General features: G+C 43.3%; 1 protein-coding gene across 1 annotated transcript in view; it reads right to left on the bottom strand.

The window, feature by feature from the left end:
- Nucleotides 1-24,802, bottom strand: part of adgrb3 (adhesion G protein-coupled receptor B3) — a 223,785-nt gene that overhangs the window by 70,451 nt on the left and 128,532 nt on the right. The window contains exons 12-16 of the mRNA XM_080781955.1: nt 22,614-22,722; nt 8,331-8,477; nt 5,291-5,366; nt 4,482-4,587; nt 2,277-2,320 (exon numbers count right to left, since the gene is read on the bottom strand). Of these exons, the coding sequence (XP_080638081.1) occupies nt 2,277-2,320; nt 4,482-4,587; nt 5,291-5,366; nt 8,331-8,477; nt 22,614-22,722 (482 nt within the window). The remainder of the gene's footprint in view (nt 1-2,276; nt 2,321-4,481; nt 4,588-5,290; nt 5,367-8,330; nt 8,478-22,613; nt 22,723-24,802) is intronic.

The following is a 24,802-nucleotide window of genomic DNA, read 5'->3' as shown; positions in this document are numbered from 1 at the left end:
ATATTTTATATTACGAGCGGGGTTGATGAAAAGAAAAAGCGAAACAATGTCAATATATAAATTCCGTCAGCAGTGCCAAGTTCCAGAGCAGTGATAGCATTTTACCCTGACAAAAAACAGAAGCCCATTCATTCCACCGTCATTCTTGAAGCCACAACAGTCAAACTCTTTTTGCTTAGCGTTGTTTAAGTGCCGTGTTTACGTTGACTTTGTGCCGAGCGCAGCGAGCGCTCACTGCCGACGATGCGTTCACGCTACGGATCACAACAACAAACCAAAGGGTGGCAAGTAACCACAGAACTATAATATATCTAGAGAACGGATTGAGGAACGATAGCCCAGCCCCCGCATACCGATATGTCCATACCCAGCTTTTAGGCAGTATAGCATCAGCTTTTCTGATATATATCGTAACAACTCTGGTGACATCCCTGCTGGTATGTCCCTCACACCCTCACACAAGTACTTCACTCTTGTCGAACAACTCTGGTGACATCACCGCTGTCCCTCACACCCTCACACAAGTATACATCACTCTTGTCGAACAACTCTGGTGACATCACTGCTGTCCCTCACACCCTCACACAAGTGCATCACTCTTGTCGAACAACTCTGGTGACATCACTGCTGTCCCTCACACCCTCACACAAGTATACATCACTCTTGTCGAACAACTCTGGTGACATCACCGCTGTCCCTCACACCCTCACACAAGTATACATCACTCTTGTCGAACAACTCTGGTGACATCACTGCTGTCCCTCACACCCTCGCACAAGTACATCACTCTTGTCGAACAACTCTGATGACATCACTGCTGTCCCTCACACCCTCACACAAGTATACATCACTCTTGTCGAACAACTCTGGTGACATCACTGCTGTCCCTCACACCCTCACACAAGTACATCACTCTTGTCGAACAACTCTGGTGACATCACCGCTGTCGTACAAGTTTACATCACTCTGGACGGAGCCAGATGTTCCAGCTCATGTCTCGGCTGTCGTACAGCTGTGCTCTGAAACGGTGTATATAATAATATGCAAAGGGCAGAGTGCATGAAATCACATGCCTTTCCATGTCCAGCACAACCAACAAAACATGACACAAGCACCAAGACGTGTGCGCGCACGCTCACGCACGCACGTGCACACGCACGCACGTACGCACTCACACACACGCACGCACACATTCACAAGTGGGCTCGAACCGACATGGCCGAACAGACAGCTGGCGGTATTACCCCCTAAATGACTCCTCCGTGTGGCACGGTGCTGAATATTAACCCATTCTGACCTGAGATCAGATTCATACGAGGTTTCCACTGGACACACACACTGGTCTGATTAACCCATTCTGACCTGAGATCAGATTCTAAAAATGTCAGTCGTTCTTCGATTTTTCAAAAATAGCAGACCTACAAGCTCGTAGCGCGCCACGATCTGCTATTTTTCAATAGCTAAAGCATAATGTGATGAGAACACCAAAATGGGTTCCCGGTCAGAATGGGATAAGAACCGAAGCCAACTGTCTGAAATGGAACACCATCATCACGCCATCATTCCATGTCACTGCGCTGTGATTATAACCAGATAAATCAGGACAAGCGGTTTGTCGTTAAACAACACGCCACGTCAAAGAGTGCAGGCCCACCCGGGTCCACGTGTCTATTTCAAAATAACATCAGACTATAACTGACAGTCTGCTTAATCCAGTAAATGGTCATATTATACAGCAGGGCCATGTGTGCATCGTTTTCATCTAACGACGCCATTGGTTTGATGAAGCAGGAGTTCAATGTGAAATGTCTAGCCAGTGTGGGACCGTTTCCCTCCTCCTCTACTCCACGAATACATTAGGCCTTAAAACAGTGGTTCCCAAACGTTTTAGCCTGTGACCCAAAAGAGAAACTAGAAGTGTGCCCGGGAACAAACTATAGTGAAAATAACAGATCTACAAGCTCACAACGTGTCGCTTGGCGCCGCGATGTGAGCTTGTCACTTACTTCTCTTCTCTCTTTTTTATTATTTTTTATTATTCATATTCAAATATATTTTGTAGGGAAAGAAAATGGTCCGTGATCCACAAATGGGTCCTGACCCATTGTTTGGGAACCAGTGCCTTAAAACATTCAGCACAAAGGAGGAGGACGCAGCGTGTACTGTACTGTATAAAGCACAAGCATTTATCACCCACCACTGTATACTGTATATATATACACACACACACACAGTCACACACACATGCACAATAGATCAAGTGGAAGAAGACTTACATTACATTGCTGTCCCACAGTGCACAGTAAGGATTCAAGGTTCCCTGGAACACACAAAGAAGGAAGACTCATGTTAGTCAAGTGAATCATGTAGTGATGGTTGTGGTGATGATGGTGGTGATGGTGGTGGTCGTTGTCATGACGATGGTCATCATCATGCATCAAAGAGGCTTTGCTTGTTGAGCGTCGGCGTTGACATCCTCACATTGTGTTCTTTTGTCTCACGATCAGTGGTGAGGAAAACAAACAATACTGACATTTCTTTCTTTAAAGAAATGTCAGCCCCGCTCGTGATGGGGTTTGTGGATTGAAATTCAGTGATTTGACTCAATTCAAATATCACTTTTTAACCCCTGGGGTAAAAAAAAAGGTTTCGTTTTTTGGCTAGAGGGCCCAGTCTTCATCCAATCAGGATGAGAGGGGCCTTCCTCCAATCATGATCGAGTGGGGGCGGGCCTTTGTGTGCGCGCTGTTGGCCTGTTGCACGCCCCCCCCCCCCCCCCCCCCCCCCCCCCCCACTGTAGAGCGTGTGCACATCTTGTTACTGGGGCAGAAACGGAGGGTTTTCCAAATCACCCAAATCACTGAATGCTCCTTTTAAGTAAAAGTATAAACACTGCAATGTAGAACTACTCAAGTTACAAGTAAAAGTCTTGAATAAAACATTGACTGTGGGACGGTTCAGGGGTAGAGTGGCCAGATGGAAACCACAGTTCAGTTCAGTGAGTCCCAGTTCAGTCCCAGCCTATAGGCTTGCCCCCCCAAGTTACAAGATGTGTCCAAGTGTCCTTGAGCAACTTTTATGTGACACTGTGCAATCGCGATGACGAAGCAGGGCCCTAAATTTACGAAGAAACATAAAAAGGTTTGAAATATTATCCCATTCTGAACGGGAACCCCTTTTGGTGTTAGCATCATGTTATGCTTTATCTATTTAAAAATAGCAGATCTACAAGCTCATAGCGCGCCACCGAGTGGCGCGCTACGAGCTTGTAGGTCTGCTATTTTTGAAAAATCGAAGAACGACTGACATTTTTAGAATCTGATCTCAGGTCAGAATGGGTTAATCAGACCAGTGTGTGTCCAGTGGAAACCTCGTATGAATCTGATCTCAGGTCAGAATGGGTTATGGGAGATATGTGGGAGGTTCCTGTCACAGCAGCTGCAGCAACGCTACATGTGCTCATTTGTCACGATTTCTCACACAGAAATATCTGTCCTTCAGAAACGTCTATCACGAGCAGAACACAATCTGTAGCGCATCGTAAACTATAGACTACTGTACAGCACACCCGTGGCATGTACCGTATCACCTTGCAGTATCCACGTGCACGCACACGCACACACACACACACACCCTCATGTACGTACGTGCCGCGTGTACGTGCATGTCTCCTTTATCTCTGAGATGAATACAGAACACTGGGGAAAGCATTGTCCTTGTGCAATGTACCAACGCACACTAGCAAACGCCTCAACGTTAACCCATTCTGACCTGAGATCAGATTCATACGAGGTTTCCACGGGACACACACTGGTCTGATTAACCCATTCTGACCTGAGATCAGATTCTAAAAATGTCAGTCGTTCTTCGAATTTTTCAAAAATAGCAGACCTACAAGCTCTTATCGCGCCACTCGGTGGCGCGATATGAGCTTGTAGATCTGCTATTTTTCAATAGGTAAAGCATAACATGATGCTAACACCAAAATGGGTGCCCGGTCAGAATGGGTTAATATACACTTACACTTTGTACAGTCAGTGTGGCATGACACTGACAATCTGGAGAACAGATGCAGTACTGTATGCACTGTGGGGCATACAAACTGGAACCGTATCAATCGGATTCTAAAAATGTTTTCTACATCCTGACAGTTTTCTGAAAAAGCTATATTTCTGTCAGTCGTTCTTCGATTTTTCAAAAATAGCAGACCTACAAGCTCGTAGCGCGCCACTCGGTGGCGCGCTATGAGCTTGTAGATCTGCTATTTTTCAATAGCTAAAGCATAACATAATGCTAATACCAATGCTAATACCAAAAGGTACACTACAAAAAAAAGCGTGTCTCTGAATGGATGAAAAAGGCCATTAGTTAAACTACACGCAGCTTTTTGCTCTTTGAGATAATAATACCCTGAGGTAAATTGCTGCGAGCATGAGTCATCCCTGCGTCTCCCAGTAGTGACATCGTTGAAGTGCTCTTACGTTTGCCAGGTGAGCCAGCTCGATCTCTAAGTGCGACTCCACCACGACCTTGGGCTCGGGTCTGACCGTGACGGCGATGACCTTGGAGTTCACCACCGTGTGGTTCCTGTGTGTGTGAAGAAGCAGAGACACACAAAAAAACAAGCCCGTCACTGTGTGTTGATTTAGAATACCGTTCCGTTTTGTTTTAGCTGTGTTCCCTGTCCACTGTTTTACACCGATGCAAAAACGGACAGGCATTCATTTATTATACGCGTGGTAAGCAGTTGTAATCTAATATTACTCTCTCTCCTCCTATAAAAAAAACTTCCTGACAGACAAATGCGTCTTTGAAGATATAATACCTGAAGCCTTTGTTTACTCCAGTTATAGCACGTCTAAGATGAAAAGGGATGAAAATAAACAAATGGCGTGTGAATGTGCGTCTGTCTATAGGAACCAATAGGCAGAACCCAAATGGAATTATTTGTATGGGTATCGCTAACCGGTACGGTACCCACCATGTTGTTATCGGTTCCTATACTTGGAACCGGGTTTCGGTAAATGTTTTAGGTCCAGTTTTAGTCAAATAAATGTACAGTTGATATTGTTGGATGAAAATTGACGATATGCAAGCCGATTGTAGATCTGCTTTTTTCAAAATGGTGTTATTTGCCCATCCAGACGTCCAATAACAGACATTTTAATGACTGTACTGTCATGCAGTCTAGACTATGTTAACGTTCATACAACACGGGACACTTCCAGGGATATCCTGGAGACAGTTTGTTATGAAGTGCTATAATAATAGGCTGATATGTGGTCCTTACTTTGGCGATGGCAGCATGAGTCCAAGGGTCTTGTAAAGGACCGTTCCTAGAATGTAGACCGGAGAACCGTCCATATCTATACCGGGAGGAAAACAAGGGTTTAGCTCTGCTGTCGGGGTGTCATTCTGACACAGTCACTGTGTCTCATGACAAAACCATTGCTATACAAAGCTATATCCTGATAGATGAGTTAAACCAATCTTATCAAGACAAAATGTCTAACTTATTGAGAGCTGTTCTGTGCCAATGTGCAAAGCAAAAAGTAAATGGCACACGTACAGCACTAGTATACACTTTTGCCTATAATAACAATACTAAAAGGATAACACAAAATGCCCCGGGGGCTTGTTTCCATTGCCGTCCATTGTAGTCAATTCATTAGTACAATACATACATTACATAACATGACTCACGAGGAAAACTTGAGAGAATAGTAGTTTCCATTACGACAGATTGAATGACTTTGTGAGCTTGTGGACCGCATATTTTTGGCGAGGCTTACTTACTCTGTGAAGTAGGCTACGCAGGCCAGGGTTTAAGTGGCTAAACTGAAGTGATATAGTGGTATTCCAAATATTATTAAACATATTTATGTGACACCCTTGTCTTGTGTCACGGGCCACGGCACCCACTTGATGCGAGGCGTGCTTCCTAGTTCCTTTGAAGCACAAAATAGTTTTTCTGTGCACTCAAATGTACGTGACCACTTTACCCTGTCGTCTATTCGTGCCATTTTTACTGTACTCTGATCTTGCACTTAATTTGTAAGTCGCTCTGGAGAAGAGCATTTGCTAAATTCCCCAAATTAATATAAAATATATATATAATTGTATATTATTATAATTTCCTGCAACTGATAGCGATTTTTATCTCCTGTTTGGAACGGGCGCTAAACTCTCCTCTTCGCTCGGCTTCTTTCACTGTCCAAATTAGAGTGCCTGCGATTAGACGCGAGGCGTACATCCCAAATCAATCGCTCATTTCCTTATCTTTGATGTACCCCGAAGATAAGACTGATTACCAATTAACCAAATTGTCTGGCACTGGGTACTGGTATATATATATATAAATACGCACTGGATTGGGATATACTCTCTGGCCTTTGGCTCGAAAGCTTGAAAGGAAACGCAGAAAGAGTGCTGAGTCAATGGAGAAATACATTAATGATGGAACAAGCGGAGGCTGAGCGCGGCGCACAGGGGCAGCGATCAAAGACGGGAGGATGCTCTGTTTTCATGTCCTACAAAATAACGCTGGGCCGCCGCGGCGTTGAAGACAACGCATCGCTCATCCCGCTCCGTTTCCCCGTCCATGTAAATCAAAGGTGATTCAGAGGCTTTGTCTGGCCTCATATTTTATGTTCTGTTCCACGGTAGTAAATATTGTGGGATCATCCGTCGTTATGCGGTCATCCCTGGATTAAACCGGGCACGAGACAGCCTCCGGCTACATTCATATCCTTCCACGAGTGCTATTAACCCAGTTTGAGACCACGTGTCTTCTAAAGCCTGAAACAAGTGTCTGAAAAACACTTTTTGTTACTATACATCAGTGGTTCTCAAACTTTCATGGACCTCCACAGAAGCAAAGCTTTGAGTTAAATAATGATATATATAATGAGACAAAAAAGGGACTCCTGCACATCCAAAAAGACCCGTAGGAGGTGCAAGTCTAGTTAGCAGGCATAGACATCTAAAAGAGAAAAACCTTCCAAGGAAGGGACTGCACACTCCAGGGAACAGAGACGGACAACTTACTGCATCAACTTATTTATTAGCACGACGCGTTTCACCGTGAGCTTCGTCAGGTGCTATCTAGGTTTTTCTCTTTTTTGATAAATATATACAGTATATATAATATCATATAATATTATATAATATTTAAATATTTAAAATTCAAAGATCGGGATTTTCAGAAATGGCATATCTACAAGCTCATAGCGCAGCACAAAGTGACGCACTATGAGCTTGTATATCTGCTGTTTTTCAATAGCCAAAGAAATCTAAATTCACAGCTGCTTTCCCGGTTTTAATGGGGTTAACTGAAACACTGAGAAACTGTGCGCGTGCGCGCACACGCACACGCACACGCACACGCACACGCACACACACACACACACACAGAAAACCCTACAAGTTACATAATGGTACAGTATAGCATAATAGCTAATCCAATTTAAAGTTTAAATTGCATTTCTCCAGTGCCTATACAGGTACCTGTGATTTTGCCATTCATATGGGGACATAATGAATGGAGCTGACATCACAGCTATCCCAGGGCGAACGGAATTTAATCATACGTCTAAATGCCGGGCTACACTGGGGACGGAATTGCTGCGGAATTGCTCCGGCGGAATCCGCGGGAGTCCGCAACGGTACGCTGCCGCCATAATCAATGGAACCCCGGCTACACCGGGGCGTGGATGGCGGTGCGCAGGTTGGGCGTAAGCTCCGCGCGTGAACCTTTTTTTGTGCTCTACTTTTCCACGTGTCTGCGTTTACAAAACTGTAAAGAACTCGCCGCGGGACGGACTGATTGGTGCAGCTGCTTCGGTCATGGAATGCGGTTCCATTCGGCTCCAGAGTAGCCCTTATACCTTAGAGCAGTGGTTCCCAAACTTTTTAGCTCAATACCCAAAATAAATCAGATTCTTAAACATTTGTTTACTAATTCATGGCATTTCTTCGTCCTTTTTTCCCCAAACTTGACTACGGTAGCGGTGGTCTCAAAAACATAAGGGAAACTTTGACAGAAAAAAACTCTCTTCAATTAATTAAATAATTAAATAAATTAAATTAATTGCACTTTGAGCACAGAGCACTTTATGAGCATGATAAAAGAAACTACTTCTAGTTTCTATACGGTGAGCGAGTCTTTTTCTGTCAAAGTTTCCCTGGAATTTATTTTTGAAATAATAATCATTCAAAACAAAATCCCATATAAATCTGTCCGCTACCCAACAAATGGATCCAGAGTCAGTTGTTTGTGAAACAGTGCCTCAGAGTGCCACGTTCAGAGCGTCATGCAGAGCCACATTTACCTGCTGACTGAGAGACGAAGATGCCCTTTGGGATGACCACTTTATCCTCCGAGTTCCTGGCCCAATCCACCATGCCTTTACGACCCTTCATGGGGAAGTTGATATCGGTCATCACAGACACCGCCGGAAGTCTCTGAATGCTGGCCACTGCAGAAAGACATAGACAATACCCATCAGTACACACTGTATTTCATCCACACAATTTCATCCATCCAATTTTCATAGGCAGTACTGTACTGTACTGTACTGTAGGCATACAGTACGGGCTAGGCATAATCTCACAGCCTATACAACTGAAGTTTGCTATGCTGTTTTTGAGCGGTGCCAAACCACTCCAATGAGTGACCGCCGCGAGTGTGTATGTATGTCCGAGTACGAGGCCTCAACAGCTGCAATACTGCTGGGTGACACTAAAGTGGCACTGTTGAGCAGCCTAAAGGGCCATTCACACTGAGCACTTCTGCAGCCAGCCAGCAGTGTCGATGAGCAGCCCGTACGATCCGTGACGTTTTCTGTTGTGCTTTTGTTTTGTAGTATTTTTGGTCCCTTGGTTTCCTCTGTTGCTTTTGTTACCTGGGTTGTCTCACCACCTGTGATTATTAGTTTTCTCCACCTGTGTCTTGTTTGTCTCTCAGCCAATCCCTGTGTTGATTTTGTTAGTTGTTCACCTGTGTCTAGTCAGTCTTTGTATATATATATATATATATATATATATATATATATATATATGCCACAGTGTGTTTCAGTCCTTTGTCAGATCCTCAATGTAAGTCAGCCTGTTTATTTCCTTGTATTCCTATAGAACTTAGTAGTTTCCTAGTGTTTCTCCTCGTGTATTCTTGCTCCCTCGTGTATTTAATTCTACATTTAAAACCTCTCGCATCGTACTTAGCCTCCATTTGTCAGTCCTGCACTTGGGTCCTATCTCTCCTTGTCTCAAACCGTGACAGCACGGTTCAGTTCACAGGGTGTGATGTTTTCCTTTCACACTGTGATGGGAAACAGGAAAGTACCTAGTTTATTTAGTGTGCTGTGCTCAAGTACAACTTCAAGGTACTTTTAGTTTACTTGAGTATTCCTGGCCATTTCTTGATACTTTCACAGCTACATCTAAGAGGCAAATGTTTATACTTTTTTACTCCACTACAATTTGACAGCTTTAGTTTATAGTTACTTTGAGGATTTACATTAATTAGCCTACTAATTAATCTAATTTAGAAAAATCGTATTCCTATTTTCAAAAAGCCTAAGCATGAAATAGGGCTAAGGAGGGTAATGATCAATGATTATACCGTGGGCCAATAAGATGATTGATGATAGTTAACTATGGGATCGTGCATTTCCCGTCAGTGTGTTGGTCGGGCACCATATATGGTGCCCAGGCCTCGTGACATCATGTGACATCATCAGGGATGGAGATGTGGAGACCCTGATGGAGATGTGGAGACCCTGATCATAGTAAATGTGACCTGCTGTCGCAGTTAAGATCCTGATGTCATCGATATTGGCCAGCAACTCTACATCTGGCCTCAAACCTCAAACCCTTTGATCTCCATATATGGATATATGTCAGAACCTGTTCTGACATTCCATATGTTCCAAGAGTTCCCCCCTGGGCCCTCATCAAACCCTGAGAATGTCCCCACTACCACCCTTAGATCTCCATATACTGTATGTGTCACAGTACGAGCAGGAGGTTTTCGGACCCACGTGCAGGACAGACAGAGGCAGAGAGGCAAAGTAGTGGAAGCAGAAGGTTATAATTACCAAAATCCAAGAACATCCTTCTTGCTATAGCTTCTGAAGGAGGCGGTCACACTTTTCTTTCTCTCTCCCTCCCTCGAATCCCCCCCCCCCCTACCCCCCACTTCTTCTTTGTTTTCTCCTGCTTCTGCTTTCTTTTTCTTTGACGTTGCAAGAAAGATGTATTTGGCGCTTGCCTGTGACGACATGGACATAAGGGCCCTTTGTCTAAGACAAGTTTCTTCCCCGGGAGACAAATAATAAAGAACGTTGAACGTTGAACGTTGAAACCTTGAACCTTGAACAGCATATCACCTCATGATATAACAATGACGAAACCCAACGGTAATGCCATGCCACTGATCAAAGGTAGCCACTCACTGTTTTAATCTCAAGTCTCATGGACCCGTCTGGGTCTTATACATAGTGTGGATAAAAGGGATGTTCTCATTGAGCACGGCCCTTAAAGCTACAGTAGTTACTTTGTAGATTTTGATTATTATTATTACAAAACATACATTAAACATTTCAGCTGTACAGTATATACTTTCTGGCCATTTGAAAATACCCGATCTACAGTACAAGCTTACAATGTGTCGCATGACCAGCATTGCGTTGTGATATGAGGCATCTTCTGAAATGAGACATTCTGCATATTGAGTACTTTATATACTTTTCCTTTACATTGTGATGGCAAAATACTTTTGTACTTTTACTCATGCACATTTTGAATTCTGGACATTTACTAACAGAGCTATACCTAGATTGCAGTATTGGTACTTTTACTTAAGTAAAGCATTTTGAGTACTTTTTCCACCACTGGAGAATTGATGTAGAGGGAGCAAAAGGCAGCTAGTCTAGTACCGACCCCTGGGGGACTCCAATAGGTCAACGAAGTTAAAGTGGTGAAGAATGATGGTAGTCGTGACGTGATCTCTCTCTGTCTGTCCTGACAAGACCTCATAACAAATGATGAAACCGCCACGTAACGCAATCAAAGTTACTCATCATTCTTAATCTCTCTATAGTCTCATGGAGCCGTCAAGGGCTCTCGCGTACAAGAGGATCGTATCGTTGTTGTGTTGTTGAGAGAGCATTCTGTCTGCCTCGATTAAACTAAAGCCACTTTCAACATTATTCACGGATGAAAAGCTTTCGCCCTGAGAAGTGCAGATGGCCCTTGCCCTCATGCGCACGCACGCATGTGCGCACGCACTGCACTGCACGCACGCACGCAGACAATGGGCCCGCTCCCAATCAAAGATACAATTAGCCGCTGGCAACTGCTAATCAGGCAATCTCCATAATTATCATTTCATCTTCCTTCCCTTGTGGTTCTGATGCAAAACAGCTGCTCCAATGCCACCGTTAGAGATGGCCCGGTAAATGCCAAAGGATCAATATTGAAGAGGAGGACAGGCACTCAGTCAGCGCCACCAGAATGAGGGTAAAAAGTGCTCTGTAATGTCGCATGTGGCATAACGCATCACTCAGGTCCATGTCAGGCATATCGCATCACTCAGGTCCATGTCAGGCATCACTCAGGTCCATGTCAGGCATATCACATCACTCAGGTCCATGTCAGGCATATCGCATCACTCAGGTCCATGTCAGGCATCACTCAGGTCCATGTCAGGCATCACTCAGGTCCATGTCAGGCATCACTCAGGTCCATGTCAGGCATCACTCAGGTCCATGTCAGGCATATCGCACCACTCAGGTCCATGTCAGGCATCACTCAGGTCCATGTCAGGCATATCGCATCACTCAGGTCCATGTCAGGCATATCACATCACTCAGGTCCATGTCAGGCATCACTCAGGTCCATGTCAGGCATCACTCAGGTCCATGTCAGGCATCACTCAGGTCCATGTCAGGCATATCGCATCCCTCAGGTCCATGTCAGACATATCACATCCCTCAGGTCCATGTCAGGCATATCGCATCCCTCAGGTCCATGTCAGGCATATCACATCCCTCAGGTCCATGTCAGGCATATCACATCCCTCAGGTCCATGTCAGGCATATCACACCAATCCGGTCCATGTCAGGCATCACTCAGGTCCATGTCAGGCATCACTCAGGTCCATGTCAGGCATCACTCAGGTCCATGTCAGGCATCACTCAGGTCCATGTCAGGCATCACTCAGGTCCATGTCAGGCATCACTCAGGTCCATGTCAGACATCACTCAGGTCCATGTCAGGCATCACTCAGGTCCATGTCAGACATCACTCAGGTCCATGTCAGGCATCACTCAGGTCCATGTCAGGCATCACTCAGGTCCGTGTCAGGCATCACTCAGGTCCGTGTCAGGCATCACTCAGGTCCGTGTCAGGCATCACTCAGGTCCGTGTCAGGCATCACTCAGGTCCGTGTCAGGAGGTACTCTAACGGTGAGGAGGGGGAATGTGAGGCTGCTAATCCCTCCATTGATGCAACAGTGTGTTATTGTTCCTCGCGCTCTGCCTGCAGTATACAATTTGGAAGCCTGGAAGGACTCCATGCAGGAGTGTTTAAATCTCTGCTGACAATGGGGTGTGTGTGTGTGTGTGTGTGTGTGTGTGTGTGTGTGTGTGTGTGTGTGTGTGTGTGCGCGCGTGTGTGTGTGTGTGTGTGTGCGTGTGTGTGTGTGTGTGTGTGTGTACTTGTGAGGGCCCTTTTCCTGGGCTTAAGGTCCCTGCAGACTGCTGCGTTTTAGGATGTATTCTCCCCCTGCGTTTCTCTGCTGTTTTTCATTTAAAAAAAATTATCGGCCATTTTCAGCATGCCACCAAGTGTAAAATCAGGCGTTACGAAAATCAACTGTAGATATAGTCGACTCTAGTGTGTGTGTGTGTGTGTGTGTGTGTCATGTGTGTGTGTGTGTGTTTGGGATCATCCCAGATCCCACAGCGGGCGTGAAATCACAGTGCACCATGGGACCCCGCGAGGAGGGCGGAGTGGCGGTATAAGCAGGCAGCGGTCCTGAAGCAGCAGATGTTGTGCAGCAGCAGCAGCAGCGTCTGGGCGGGAGGGAGAGCATTAGTCACGGGGCACAATGTGCAGCGCGACAGGGGACCCCGCGTGACAGTGGGCTCAGATCGCTCCGTAATTCAGGCAGGTAAATGGGGGATTTACGCCTCGCCACTGATGGGACTCGAGAGCAACGAATAAAGCGATAATTTGGGTTTTATGATGATGCTTCTGGAGGAAACATTCAGAGGCGTTCAAGGAGCGTTTTGTGTGGCCTGCTTCCCCCCCCCCCCCCCCCCCCCCCCGGAGTTAATGGTATTGTCTCCATTATACACTTGTTCGAGTCATTAACGTATCACGCAGTACCATGTACCCGCTTAACATACACACATTATTACCGTATAACCATTTTGTCAGGAAAATGGATGAGCCTTTGACCCCCATCGTAGGGCTGCTAATTAGTATTTTCATAATTGATTAATTCCGTGAATTATTTCTTCAGTGTTTTTGATTAATTTAGATTTTAAAATGATGTCGAAATAAGGCAATGCATTACAAAACTATAATATGGCAGATGCTCATTACTCATCGGGACACCGAAATCTTGAAATTGTTTTTTTACTGCGTATTACAAAAAATGTTCAGTGTTGGAAAGTAAATAAAAATTTTTCCAGTAACTAGTAATATAACTAATTACGTTCATATTTTGAGTAATATACAACTATTGTCCAAAAGTAACTATTTCCACGAGCCTTACTGGGTGTTTATTTATAATGGTATAGACTGGGTTGGGATGGAGTTGCTTTGCAGGCTGCTGATCCGGCCTAGAACTACAACTATATGCCATTTATCCATAAACTCACTACATGCCGATGCAGATTGGCTAGTTGAACTATTTTAAGATGTTTTAAAAGATTAAAAAAATGACAAAGCAGTTTAGGGATAAGGGGTTTAACCCTCTAGCACCCAGGGTTGCTTTTTAGCAACAAATTTATTTTAATTAATTACTAAATGATTATTATTTTTTTCTGTTCTTTTTTCACCTAAATGTCATCAGTGATGTTCATTGCAATGCCAATTCAATGCCATTAGTCATGATATTTGCATATGAATACCCCCCAGAGAGGCTGAAATTCACACAAATAAAAAATGTTTGGACAATTTTGAACATTTTTTAACCTTAAACTTTTGACCTTTACCCTAATAAATGTAGGTAAAATAATTGTAATATATGTTTTTTTGTGATCATTAGAATGTCTAGAACATGTTTTATTCATTATTGTGAAAGATATCACCCAAATGTAAATTATTAATTTATTATATTATTATATAATTATTATATAATTATTATAAATTTTTCATCAAACTTTATTTTTTTTATTTTTTTTAACATCTTTTTTAGTGTCAGTGCTAGTAGTACAAAGTAGTAGTAAGGTTGAAATCTATTTTTTGCAAGTAGAAATTAATGCGGGTGTTAGAGGGTTAAAGCGGTGACGGAAATGGAGCCCTTAGACTATAGTGAGTAATATGTAAAGTAATAATATCACTTATAGGTAAAAAAAACTAGTAATGTTGTTGTTTCCAACACTGTTCATCTTTATTTAGTCAGATTCTTTTCACCTTTTTAAGAGAAAGTAGCAGATCCATGAGCTGTGAGCTTGTACAGTAGATTGGATATTTTCATACTTTTGCGCAACATCCTTGAAACAACCAAGATACAAAGATTCTGCTCGACGACAGCAACGCCTATTACGCCACAGTGTTGGTTTTTCTGACACGAATGATTGCTCGTAAAAGTGAGCTTATACCAGAGTGACTGAAAAGACTGAAAGCTTTTGTAATAATCAAGGTTGTCTGGCTAAAAAGGAGGACATTTTGAGAGGTGCATCGTGACAGTGGGTATTTATCTAAGTGTCAAAACAGGTGCTGTAAATTATTGTGGCGATGATGGAGCAGTATCTCACTCAGCCAGATGCCTTCCGTACACAATGCACACTGCTTTCAATTCCGGGAATCCAAGGAGTATTTGTTATGTAGCCTGATATGCCATATGGCATATCGGGCTCAACTTTTAGATCAACAATATAACCCCCCCCCCACACACACACACACACACACACACACACACACACACACACACACACACACACACACACACACACACACACACTCCACTGCAAGACAGACATATGTATGCCTGAGTAGTATACTGTAGTGTAGTGTATCTGAGTATAATTGTCATTGTTAAAAAACAAGGTGTTTTCGTATGAAAAACCACCTTTTCAACCAGGTCGAAGGCATGGGGAGAGAGTATGTTTTGCCTGTTATTATAGCGCCACCAACAGGTGGATTTTTGTAAAACACATTTTTGGAACAAAACACCTCAAATCATCCATTTGTGCACCCAAGGCGTATAAGAAGAAATGGCACCCTTTTCACATTGGCCTATTATAGCACCACCAGGAGGCCACAACCTGACCTGCATGGCCTGGTGGAGTCAGTCGACCTGTGCCCTGAGGTGCACTTTATCTAGTTGGGTTTGTGAATTCATGTTAGTTATGACGTTTCCAAACAGTGGAGAGATCCACCCTGCTTCAATAGACGGTATATACACGCGACATATACTGTACACGCATCGGTAATGCCGCGGCTTGTCTGTCCCCGGCCATATGGCCAGCCGTGTGTCCACGTCTCACTCCAATGGACAGTCGGTGCCAATGAGGCGTCTGCACTCTGCATGTACATGCAGTGCAGTAACGTCCACAGGGCCGGCTGATTGCTTATTTAACCCATTCTGACCTGAGATCAGATTCATATACGAGGTTTCCACTTGACACACACACTGGTCTGATTAACCCATTCTGACCTGAGATCAGATTCTAAAAATGTCAGTCGTTCTTCGATTTTTCAAAAATAGCAGACCTACAAGCTCGTATAGCGCGCCACTCGGTGGCGCGCTATGAGCTTGTAGATCTGCTATTTTTCAATAGCTAAAAGCATAACATGACGCTAACACCAAAATGTGTTCCCGTTCAGAATGGGTTAAGCAGTCACACCTGACCTGAGGCAAACTAATTGGACTCTGAGGCGGTTGTGACGAGTCGACACACCTGTTGTGCGTCGAGCAAATCGATGCCCACAGGATGAATCAGCCACCCAGCACGCACGGACACACACACACACACACACACACACACACACACACACACACACACACACACACACACACACTTTGTCGACTCGTGGCAGCCAGGTTGTTTTATGTGCCTTCTCCCGGATCTCATTCCTGCGTGCCAACTATTGATGATTATACTACCTGAGGCAGTGGTTCTCAAACGCTTTAATTTCAAGGTCCTCCATAACTCTCTAGACTACAGAGAGTGTGCAAATGGAACCAAATGGGCCGGGTTCATTTTGTTCCATTTGTACACTCTCAAGATAGTTATAGACCCGCAAGGTGCCCTCAAGGAACCTTAAGGGCACCTTTACACTGTACATGTTTGTATAAGTTTCAGTACAATTCAATACGAACATACATACGTATACATTAGATATGCGGTCTAGTCTAACTTGGACTCAGGGGGGCGGACGCCTCTGCCTTGCATAGTCCCCAGTGAATAGGCATGTTGCCCTTCACTGGTAACCCTATTTTGGAATTATTTTTTAAATATGTGAAGGTTTGTGGGCTGGGATTTTACAAAAAAAAACACCTTTTAAATACATACATACACACAAGTTGAAGCAGGACCCACTTTTAGGCCAGTGCAACAGAGCATGCTTTTGCCTTTTTTTTTAAAACCCTACCCATTTTAACTACATACATACGGTACATACATACATACATACATACAGTACTGTTTAGTTCATGTATGTACAGTACTCCATTAGGCCTCTATAAAGAGCAGCCTCCGGCGCCTCCCCCAGTTATCATCCCACATCTGCAGTACATTGTACTGTAGCCTACTGTACGGGTGCATTATTGTTCCTATTCCCTGTACTGGGCCAATTATCTTCCACTCCAGTGAGTAATCGGCAAGCATTGAAAGCTTTTTGTTTTGTTTTTTTGTTTTTGTTTTTACAAAAGAATACAACACAATCATGGCACACTCAAGTGTAGCAGGTAAATATACAGTATTTATTTATTTTATTTATTTATTTTACTTTTACAGTGGGTGCGATCTGTTTCAGAAACAGATAACAGTATAATCCTGTCTCATTAAATATTTAATTCGTTATTATTATTTAATTAACTGTGGAAGGAAAGCAATTTGCATGTTTATCAAAATTTTACATTTTAATTAACATATTTTAATATCAATTTGAACTGAGCATTAAAGGGTTAGTTCAGATTTTTTGGACTTAAAGCTGTAGGAAATATACTTGCCAATAAATAATGTAGTGGTTGCAAAGGTGTTAACCAAATGGGTCCATTTGGTTTCATTTGAGTTAAAGATCTATAAGGATCCATTTGGTTACAATACCAACTCTCCATCATTTATCTGGGGACCACCTGGAACCCCCTCCAGGACCACTGGTGGTCCCCGGACCACTGGTTGAGAACCACTGCATTTACAGGAAAGACACAAGCGGTAAATGCCACAGATGAGACCCTATATCAGCTCATCTATAGGCGTCCGCGGTACGGAATCTTAATGGCACCCGGGAGAACGTTCCAGAAAAAATAAATATTGCCCCGAAAAATGTCTCGCATGGAGACACATTTTAAGAAGACGGGGAGTTATGAGCCGGGAATCGTGAGCGGCGGTCAGCATAAATGTTGGCGAGATCATTAGTACATTACAGTACAGTTTTACCTCAAACTTATGGATTCCACTTTAATAGCTCGTCCATCAGACCATTCACCACGGTGTAAATTAGTATTGGACTCATAGCCTTGCAGGGGGGGGCGTGGCAAGCAGTATAGATTATATAATGTAGTTATTTTTTCTTTTTCTAATAATTTTTTATCCCACAATTTTGCAACCCAGTTTTTTCACCCTGCAGTGCCAATTATCGAATGTAATCCTGGGTGCTACACTTCCTCTGCCAACCTGGGGGGGGCAGCGGACTGACCTCATGCTTCCTTCTATGCATGAGGAGTCCAAGCTGCTTCTTTTCACCTGACAGGGGGTAGTTTCCCCGGCCGGACATAGCACGTAGAAGGAACACGTTATTCCGACCAGATCCTTTCCCCTCCATCAGGCGCCCCGGCTGGCCAGTTTTAGAGACCAGGATTACTGCATGTTTTTGTGAGGGTTCCAACCCTAAGGGACACGGGGAGAACATGCAAACTCCACACAGAAAGGCCCTTTCGCCAACCCCACTTTGGGTATGGGCACTGATGACGTGGAGGAGGGAACACGCTGTGTGTAGTTGTAGTTCTAATACATTTGTTGATGCAAAACACATTATTATTATTATTAGTAGTAGTAGTAGTATTTGTAATAGTAGTAGTAGTAGTATTTGTTGCAGTAGTAGTAGTAGTAGTAGTAGTAGTAGTTGCGAACGCAGTGATTGCGAACGCAGTGATTGCGAACGCAATGAGCACTTACTATGAGACCTAGCAGATCATGTCTGTCTGTGTGTCTGTCTGTCCCGCTTTTGTGCCCATATATGGAGCTGAGTGATTTGTTTGTGATTGATGCAAGTGTCTGTCCCGCTGTTACGTCACCATGACTCAGCCATAACCATACCGTATAAGGAGTCCCCAAAGAAGCTATACGTCCAAAACCCAAATATGTACGAGCTGCGTTCGCTTCCCGCGTTTGCGCGTCTTACTGGTAGTATAGTATTTGTAATAGTAGTAGTATTTGTAGTAGTAGTAGTAGAAGGCAGTAGGCCTTGTAGTTGCAACAGAAGTATAAATACATTATTATGACTAGTATTCGTCGTCGTTTGTATAGTATTTATTTATTGCGATGCATCTGCTACTGCTACTAAACTTTCAGTAATACATGTTCTGCTTTAATTCTAGGTACTTTTAATGGCATCGAACAGATGGGGGTGACTCAGCATAGTGTTTTATTTCGCTAGGCAAGTAAAAAGAGTAATTACTTTTACACCCAAACATCACTCATCTCGCTCCGCCTCGATGATGCCACAGAGCAGTTAGTCACGGCAGCTACGTATATATGCCTACATACTGTGTGTATATACTAGGTGGTATGTGCTACCGTAACGAATCGTTGCATTTGAATTTCATTGCTGTCGGGTGGAAACTTTGTCCAAAACGGTTGCTTTTCAGGAAAATAATAACTCTTGTATGACGAAGTTGAAATATGGAGATACAGGTTTTTGCCCGACACCAACGATTTGTGATTTTACAGTAAGCACAGTGTAGTACAGTATTAGAGCTTGACCCGTGCATGTGATTTTACAGTAAGTATACAGTATGGTGCAACGCACAGGTCCTGGACCTGGTGAGACGTACTGTAGGAGTCAACCCACAGAGCCACAGAGTTCCGGAGCAACGGATTGTGTGGCCCTCATGGTCAGTCCCTAATGGGACTGATCGAGGGTAGCTACTGGGACGTAAGTCGGGACTTGATCACCCCGGCTGGGTCACCTGAGTTAGGGGTATATAGACCCGAAACCCCGATGACCTTGGGATACATCACTGAGGATACGTCCCAGGTGCATCCATGCAATGTTTTTTTTTCTTTTTTTTCGTTCTAGTATAGTACAGTGTAGTACAGTAGTAGAGCTTGACTCGTGCATGAGATTTTACAGTAAGTCGATGTTGGACCAAGGCAGTGGCGATAGCCTAATGATTGGCCAGGGTGGCTTATATGGCCCCGGGAGTCACTGGCTTCGATCCCTAGGTAAATCCAGCTGGGGAAATTGGAAATGCTCGATCTCTCTCCTCCCTCACCAGCTCTACTGTCAAGATGCCCCAGACCTATAGTATAGACACAATAGACTGAGCGTCGCAGTCCCGCACCCTCGAGAGACCCGGAAAAGGAATCCCCGTTCATTTTCCTCATAGAGTTATTTTAGACGTATTTATTTAAAGACATTTACGCCGCGGACAAAGCCAACTCTTGTCGTGACAAATCATGGCAACAAACACCATTTTTCGGGGCTGAACAAATAATTTGAAAGAAGAAGAAAACGGCAGGTTACAACACTTTTTTTTTGTTGTTTTTCTTCTTTGTAATTATTTGTTTGGTCCAAAATATTGTGTTTGTTGTCATGATTGGTCACGACAGATATTTGGAGTACTTCCAATTTCCAATGCTTTCACTTCTACCCCACACTACATCTCGCGGAGGCAAATGGTATACTTTTACTCCACTACAATTATTTGAAAACTTATAGTTACTACCGTAGTTACTTTGTAGAGTTGGATTATTACTATAAAACATGCATTAACCACTTCCCTATATATACATTTCGGCCATTTGAAAATAGCCGCTCTACAACGCATTGTGAGCTTGTAGATCTGCTATTTTCAAAAGGTTTTTATACATTTGAAAACTTGAAACAGCACATTCTGCACAATTGCGTTTGGTACTTTAAGTACATTTTGATGTCAATATGTTTGTACATTTTTTGTTCCGGACGTTTACTTTTTTTTAACCAGTATTTCTATATTGCAGTATTGATGCTTTATTACTTTCACTAAAGTGAAAACTACTTAAGTACTTTTTCCACCACTGGGCACAAGTAGAAAATCTTAAAAAGCATTGTGTGCTCAGCAAGTCGTCCCGTGCAGGCTAAATAAAAGGTAACAAAATCACATCCGTGTGAACTGAGCGTAGAAACTATACCTACTGTCCCTGGCCTGTGTGTGCGTGTGTGCGTGTGTGCCCGTGTGTGCGCGTGCGACGTGCGTACGACCTGAATGCGATCCCAATCAGCATCACTTGCAGGGACATACATACAGACCTACACACTCCGTCACTCATGGGAGCGGTTATTGGCACCGCTCAAAAATGCTCCTGTTGCCTAGAACAACCTGAGCACGCATTAAAGTCATTTGCTTTCAATGTCTAGTGCATAGCAATTATGTAATTACCTGCAAATGTTATTTAGTTGTCGATGGCTTAAAGGAGCACTTAACCCATTTTGGACCTCATGTTCACATAATTGGTCCTCACTAAAAGAAGGTTCCGTATCGGTGTACTCGCTCTGTGCCTACTAGTGTGGACGCTTCAGAAACCTAAACGTCTACTGGCTCTGTGTCTCAGAGGAGGTCAGTGGACACTTCAGAAACCTGACCGTCTACTCACTCTGTGTCTCAGAGGAGGTCAGTGGACACTTCAGAAACCTGACCGTCTACTCACTCTGTGTCTCAGAGGAGGTCAGTGGACACTTCAGAAACCTGACCGTCTACTCACTCTGTGTCTCAGAGGAGGTCAGTGGACACTTCAGAAACCTGACCGTCTACTCACTCTGTGTCTCAGAGGAGGTCAGTGGACACTTCAGAAACCTGACCGTCTACTCACTCTGTGTCTCAGAGGAGGTCAGTGGACACTTCAGAAACCTGACCGTCTACTCACTCTGTGTCTCAGAGGAGGTTCAGAAACCTGACCAATAATAATATCATCGGTAGGCACGAGGCGTCGAGGCAGGTTTGATTATTTTCAAACAAGATTTCGAACATTATGTTTTTTTTAATGCAGTAAAACTGTGGTTTTCAACCCTAGATAGATCTTTATTGTCATTGCTTTCATGAAACAACGGAAATTCAGTTTAGAGCTTCACCACTGGCATACAAATAAATAACCATACTGTACAATAACCCAAGTGCAATAGTGCTGGTGCAATGTAATAGTGCAAAGTCCAAAGTTCAGTGTAAGTTGTTCATTCAGCAGTCTGACTAACCTGACGCTGCCAGATGAGGGCGGTATTGGGGAAACATATTCCCCAACACAACACTCATCTGGGATCTCTGACGGAGTTGAGCCCTGAGTCAGATCTGCTTCGTACCGAACCAATCAGCGTGAGCTAAAGGCGGGATATGTGCAAAAGCGGATGTGACGGTATATAGACACGTCGATATGATTGGTTGTGTTTGCACGCCCACACGGTGATAGACAGACGCTCCCATCCAATCATCTACCATGTATCTTGAAAAAAAGGAACAGCCCCGTCATCGAATTTGCTTCCGCGATCCCAGATCCAAATAAGCTGTGAAACAAATTTGTGTAGCAAGCTTTTTGGATCTGGCAGTGTCAGGTTACAGTCTGACAGCCTGTGGGTAAAGGCTGTTGGTCAGTCTGTTGGTTCTGGACCGGATGGATCGATATATTCTACCAGAGGGCAGACTTTTCATATCAAGGTCCATTCTTTATTCTGCATTTGAGCCACGGACCACCATTTGACTAAATCTATCCTCTCAGACCCAAAGCTGGTATGCTGTATTGATGTGGTACCATAGCAATAACAGGCAAAATGTTGCTGAAAATAAAAAATATTCTACTTTCTCCAATTGTGTAGACTTCTTCTAAATTAAGGAATGCCGATGTTTAACAATAATTTTTCTCTTTACACTATCATGTTGCGCCAAGAAAAGCTTGGGTATTTCAGGCCCTTTCAAAATGTGTGCACAGAGCCTATTGTGTGGCCTCATGCGGCGTCTTACCCAGGTTTCCGGTCATCAGGTAGGCATTGTGGAAGTCCTTCATGCCCAGACCCACGATGTGGATGAACTCCTCGATGACCTGCATGAGCTCCACTGCTCCAGGGTAGATCTGTAGATACACAACATGAAGAGTACATTAATATGAACATCTCCACTGCTCCAGGGTAGATCTGTAGATACACAACATGTACAGTACATTCACATGAACATGTGAACACACTATTATGTGTGAACCGCACCTATCTAATATGTTGTAGTGTGGACTGAATATACTGAAGGAAGCCAAGCCAAATAGGTTTTACTCTTATGTACTGGCCTGTACACGATAAAGTACAGCCTTGAAACTTGAACCTTGAAACTTGAATCTTGAACAAGAGGAATACTGTAGTAGGTACATTCATACATGCAGCCTCGGCCATGTCTGATCAAATGAATGATACATCATATGAAAGCTTACATTCTGTACTTTCATAATCTGTAAAAACCAGAAAAAGGGCCCAATGCCCCCTTGCGGCACAAAGCACTGTATAGCCACGAGTCACATAAATGCAGCAGGCACTTCATTTCCAACCTATCTTCATGTAATTGGTCCTCACTAATGAAGGACCGGGCGGATTCAAGCTAATCGAAATTGCAGGCTTTCTATTATTGGAAAGCCGGGCATGCTATAATTGAAGGCATTATTGTTCTTGTGTTAATACAAATGAAAACAAGACGATTGAAAAGCCTAACGAATCGGTGATGTCATAGTCATATATCGGTGATGTCAGACAGCCATAGTCATATTTTAAACCACATATAAAGGAACATAAACAATACGAATAAAGAGAGGAGGAAATAAAAGCTCACAAATGTAGTCCTTAACCCATTCTGACCGGGAACCCGTTTTGGTGTTAGCATCATGTTATGCTTTAGCTATTGAAAAATAGCAGATCTACAAGCTCATAGCGCGCCACCGAGTGGCGCGCTACGAGCTTGTAGGTCTGCTATTTTTGAAAAATCGAAGAGCGACTGACATTTTTTAGAATCTGATCTCAGGTCAGAATGGGTTAATCAGACCAGTGTGTGTCCAGTGGAAACCTCGTATGAATCTGATCTCAGGTCAGAATGGGTTAACAGACATTGGCATCCAGTGGTGGAAAGGTTTAACTAAGTAATGTTATTACTTTACATATCACTCCCTGCCAAAAGTAACTTGTTACCGGTACTTATTTCTTTACTTTTTTCCCCTCTCCCCAGTAATTGCTGCCCTTCTAGATAGCTGCGTCTCAGCAGTCTGCAAAGCAACTCCATCCTAACCCAGTCTACCATTAGAAATAAACACTCACGCCCACAGTAGCACAAAGGCTTGTTGAATGAAGGGAAAACAGCGCCCCCTAAAGTCACAGACCACTGAACTAAACCTTTGAAGCCCATTTTCTCTGCTTCTTCTTTTTTCCACTACTCCTGCAAGACATTTTTCTATAAGCCATATCTCCAAAATTGGTGGGTCAAACTGAACAACCAATATGTCAATTTGAAGCTATGATTCCCTGCTTTCATGTGACAAAAATGAAAAAAAAAAAGAAAATAATCTAGTCACAAATAATGAGTTACTTTAGGAAATAACCTATTAGTAGTATTATTATTCAAAATGTGAAAGAAATTAGTTATATTATTACTAGTTACTGGAAAAGGGTAATAATATTACTTTAAGTAATTACTAGTATTACGATACTGTATGGCATCACAGACCTAACCACTAGGCATTTAGCACACAGGATTGCCTGGCTAGTGGGCGGCTACCCCTCTAAAACACAATAAGTCAATAGGTTTGGATGGGTTTGTGCGTTCTTTAATGGGAAACCAGCTATCAGTATTGATTCCCAATCGTTGCTGCCGGGGCAGAAGCACATGTACATCATCTCCATCTCCTTTTTATCCCTGTAAATAATGCCCTATTTGTCACACAGAGCGAAAATAGCAGATCTAAAAGATCTACAAGCTCACAACGCAAGCCGGTAGATATGCTATTTCTAGTAGAGTTGAACGATATTACAATTGTGACCGATACCGATTCAGATAACGATATATTACTATTATTATATTATATTTTTATTATATTTCTTTATTTGACATTTTTTATTTTTGTTTTGCTGTTGAAAGTAGATGGTAAGCCCACCTCCCTAACAGCTGACGCTGACCTGAGA

This window comes from Protomyctophum bolini, assembly GCF_963924005.1.
Source record: "Protomyctophum bolini genome assembly, chromosome: 14".
In the NCBI taxonomy this organism is placed as follows: domain Eukaryota; kingdom Metazoa; phylum Chordata; class Actinopteri; order Myctophiformes; family Myctophidae; genus Protomyctophum; species Protomyctophum bolini.
This window is presented reverse-complemented; position numbering and strand designations above follow the sequence as displayed.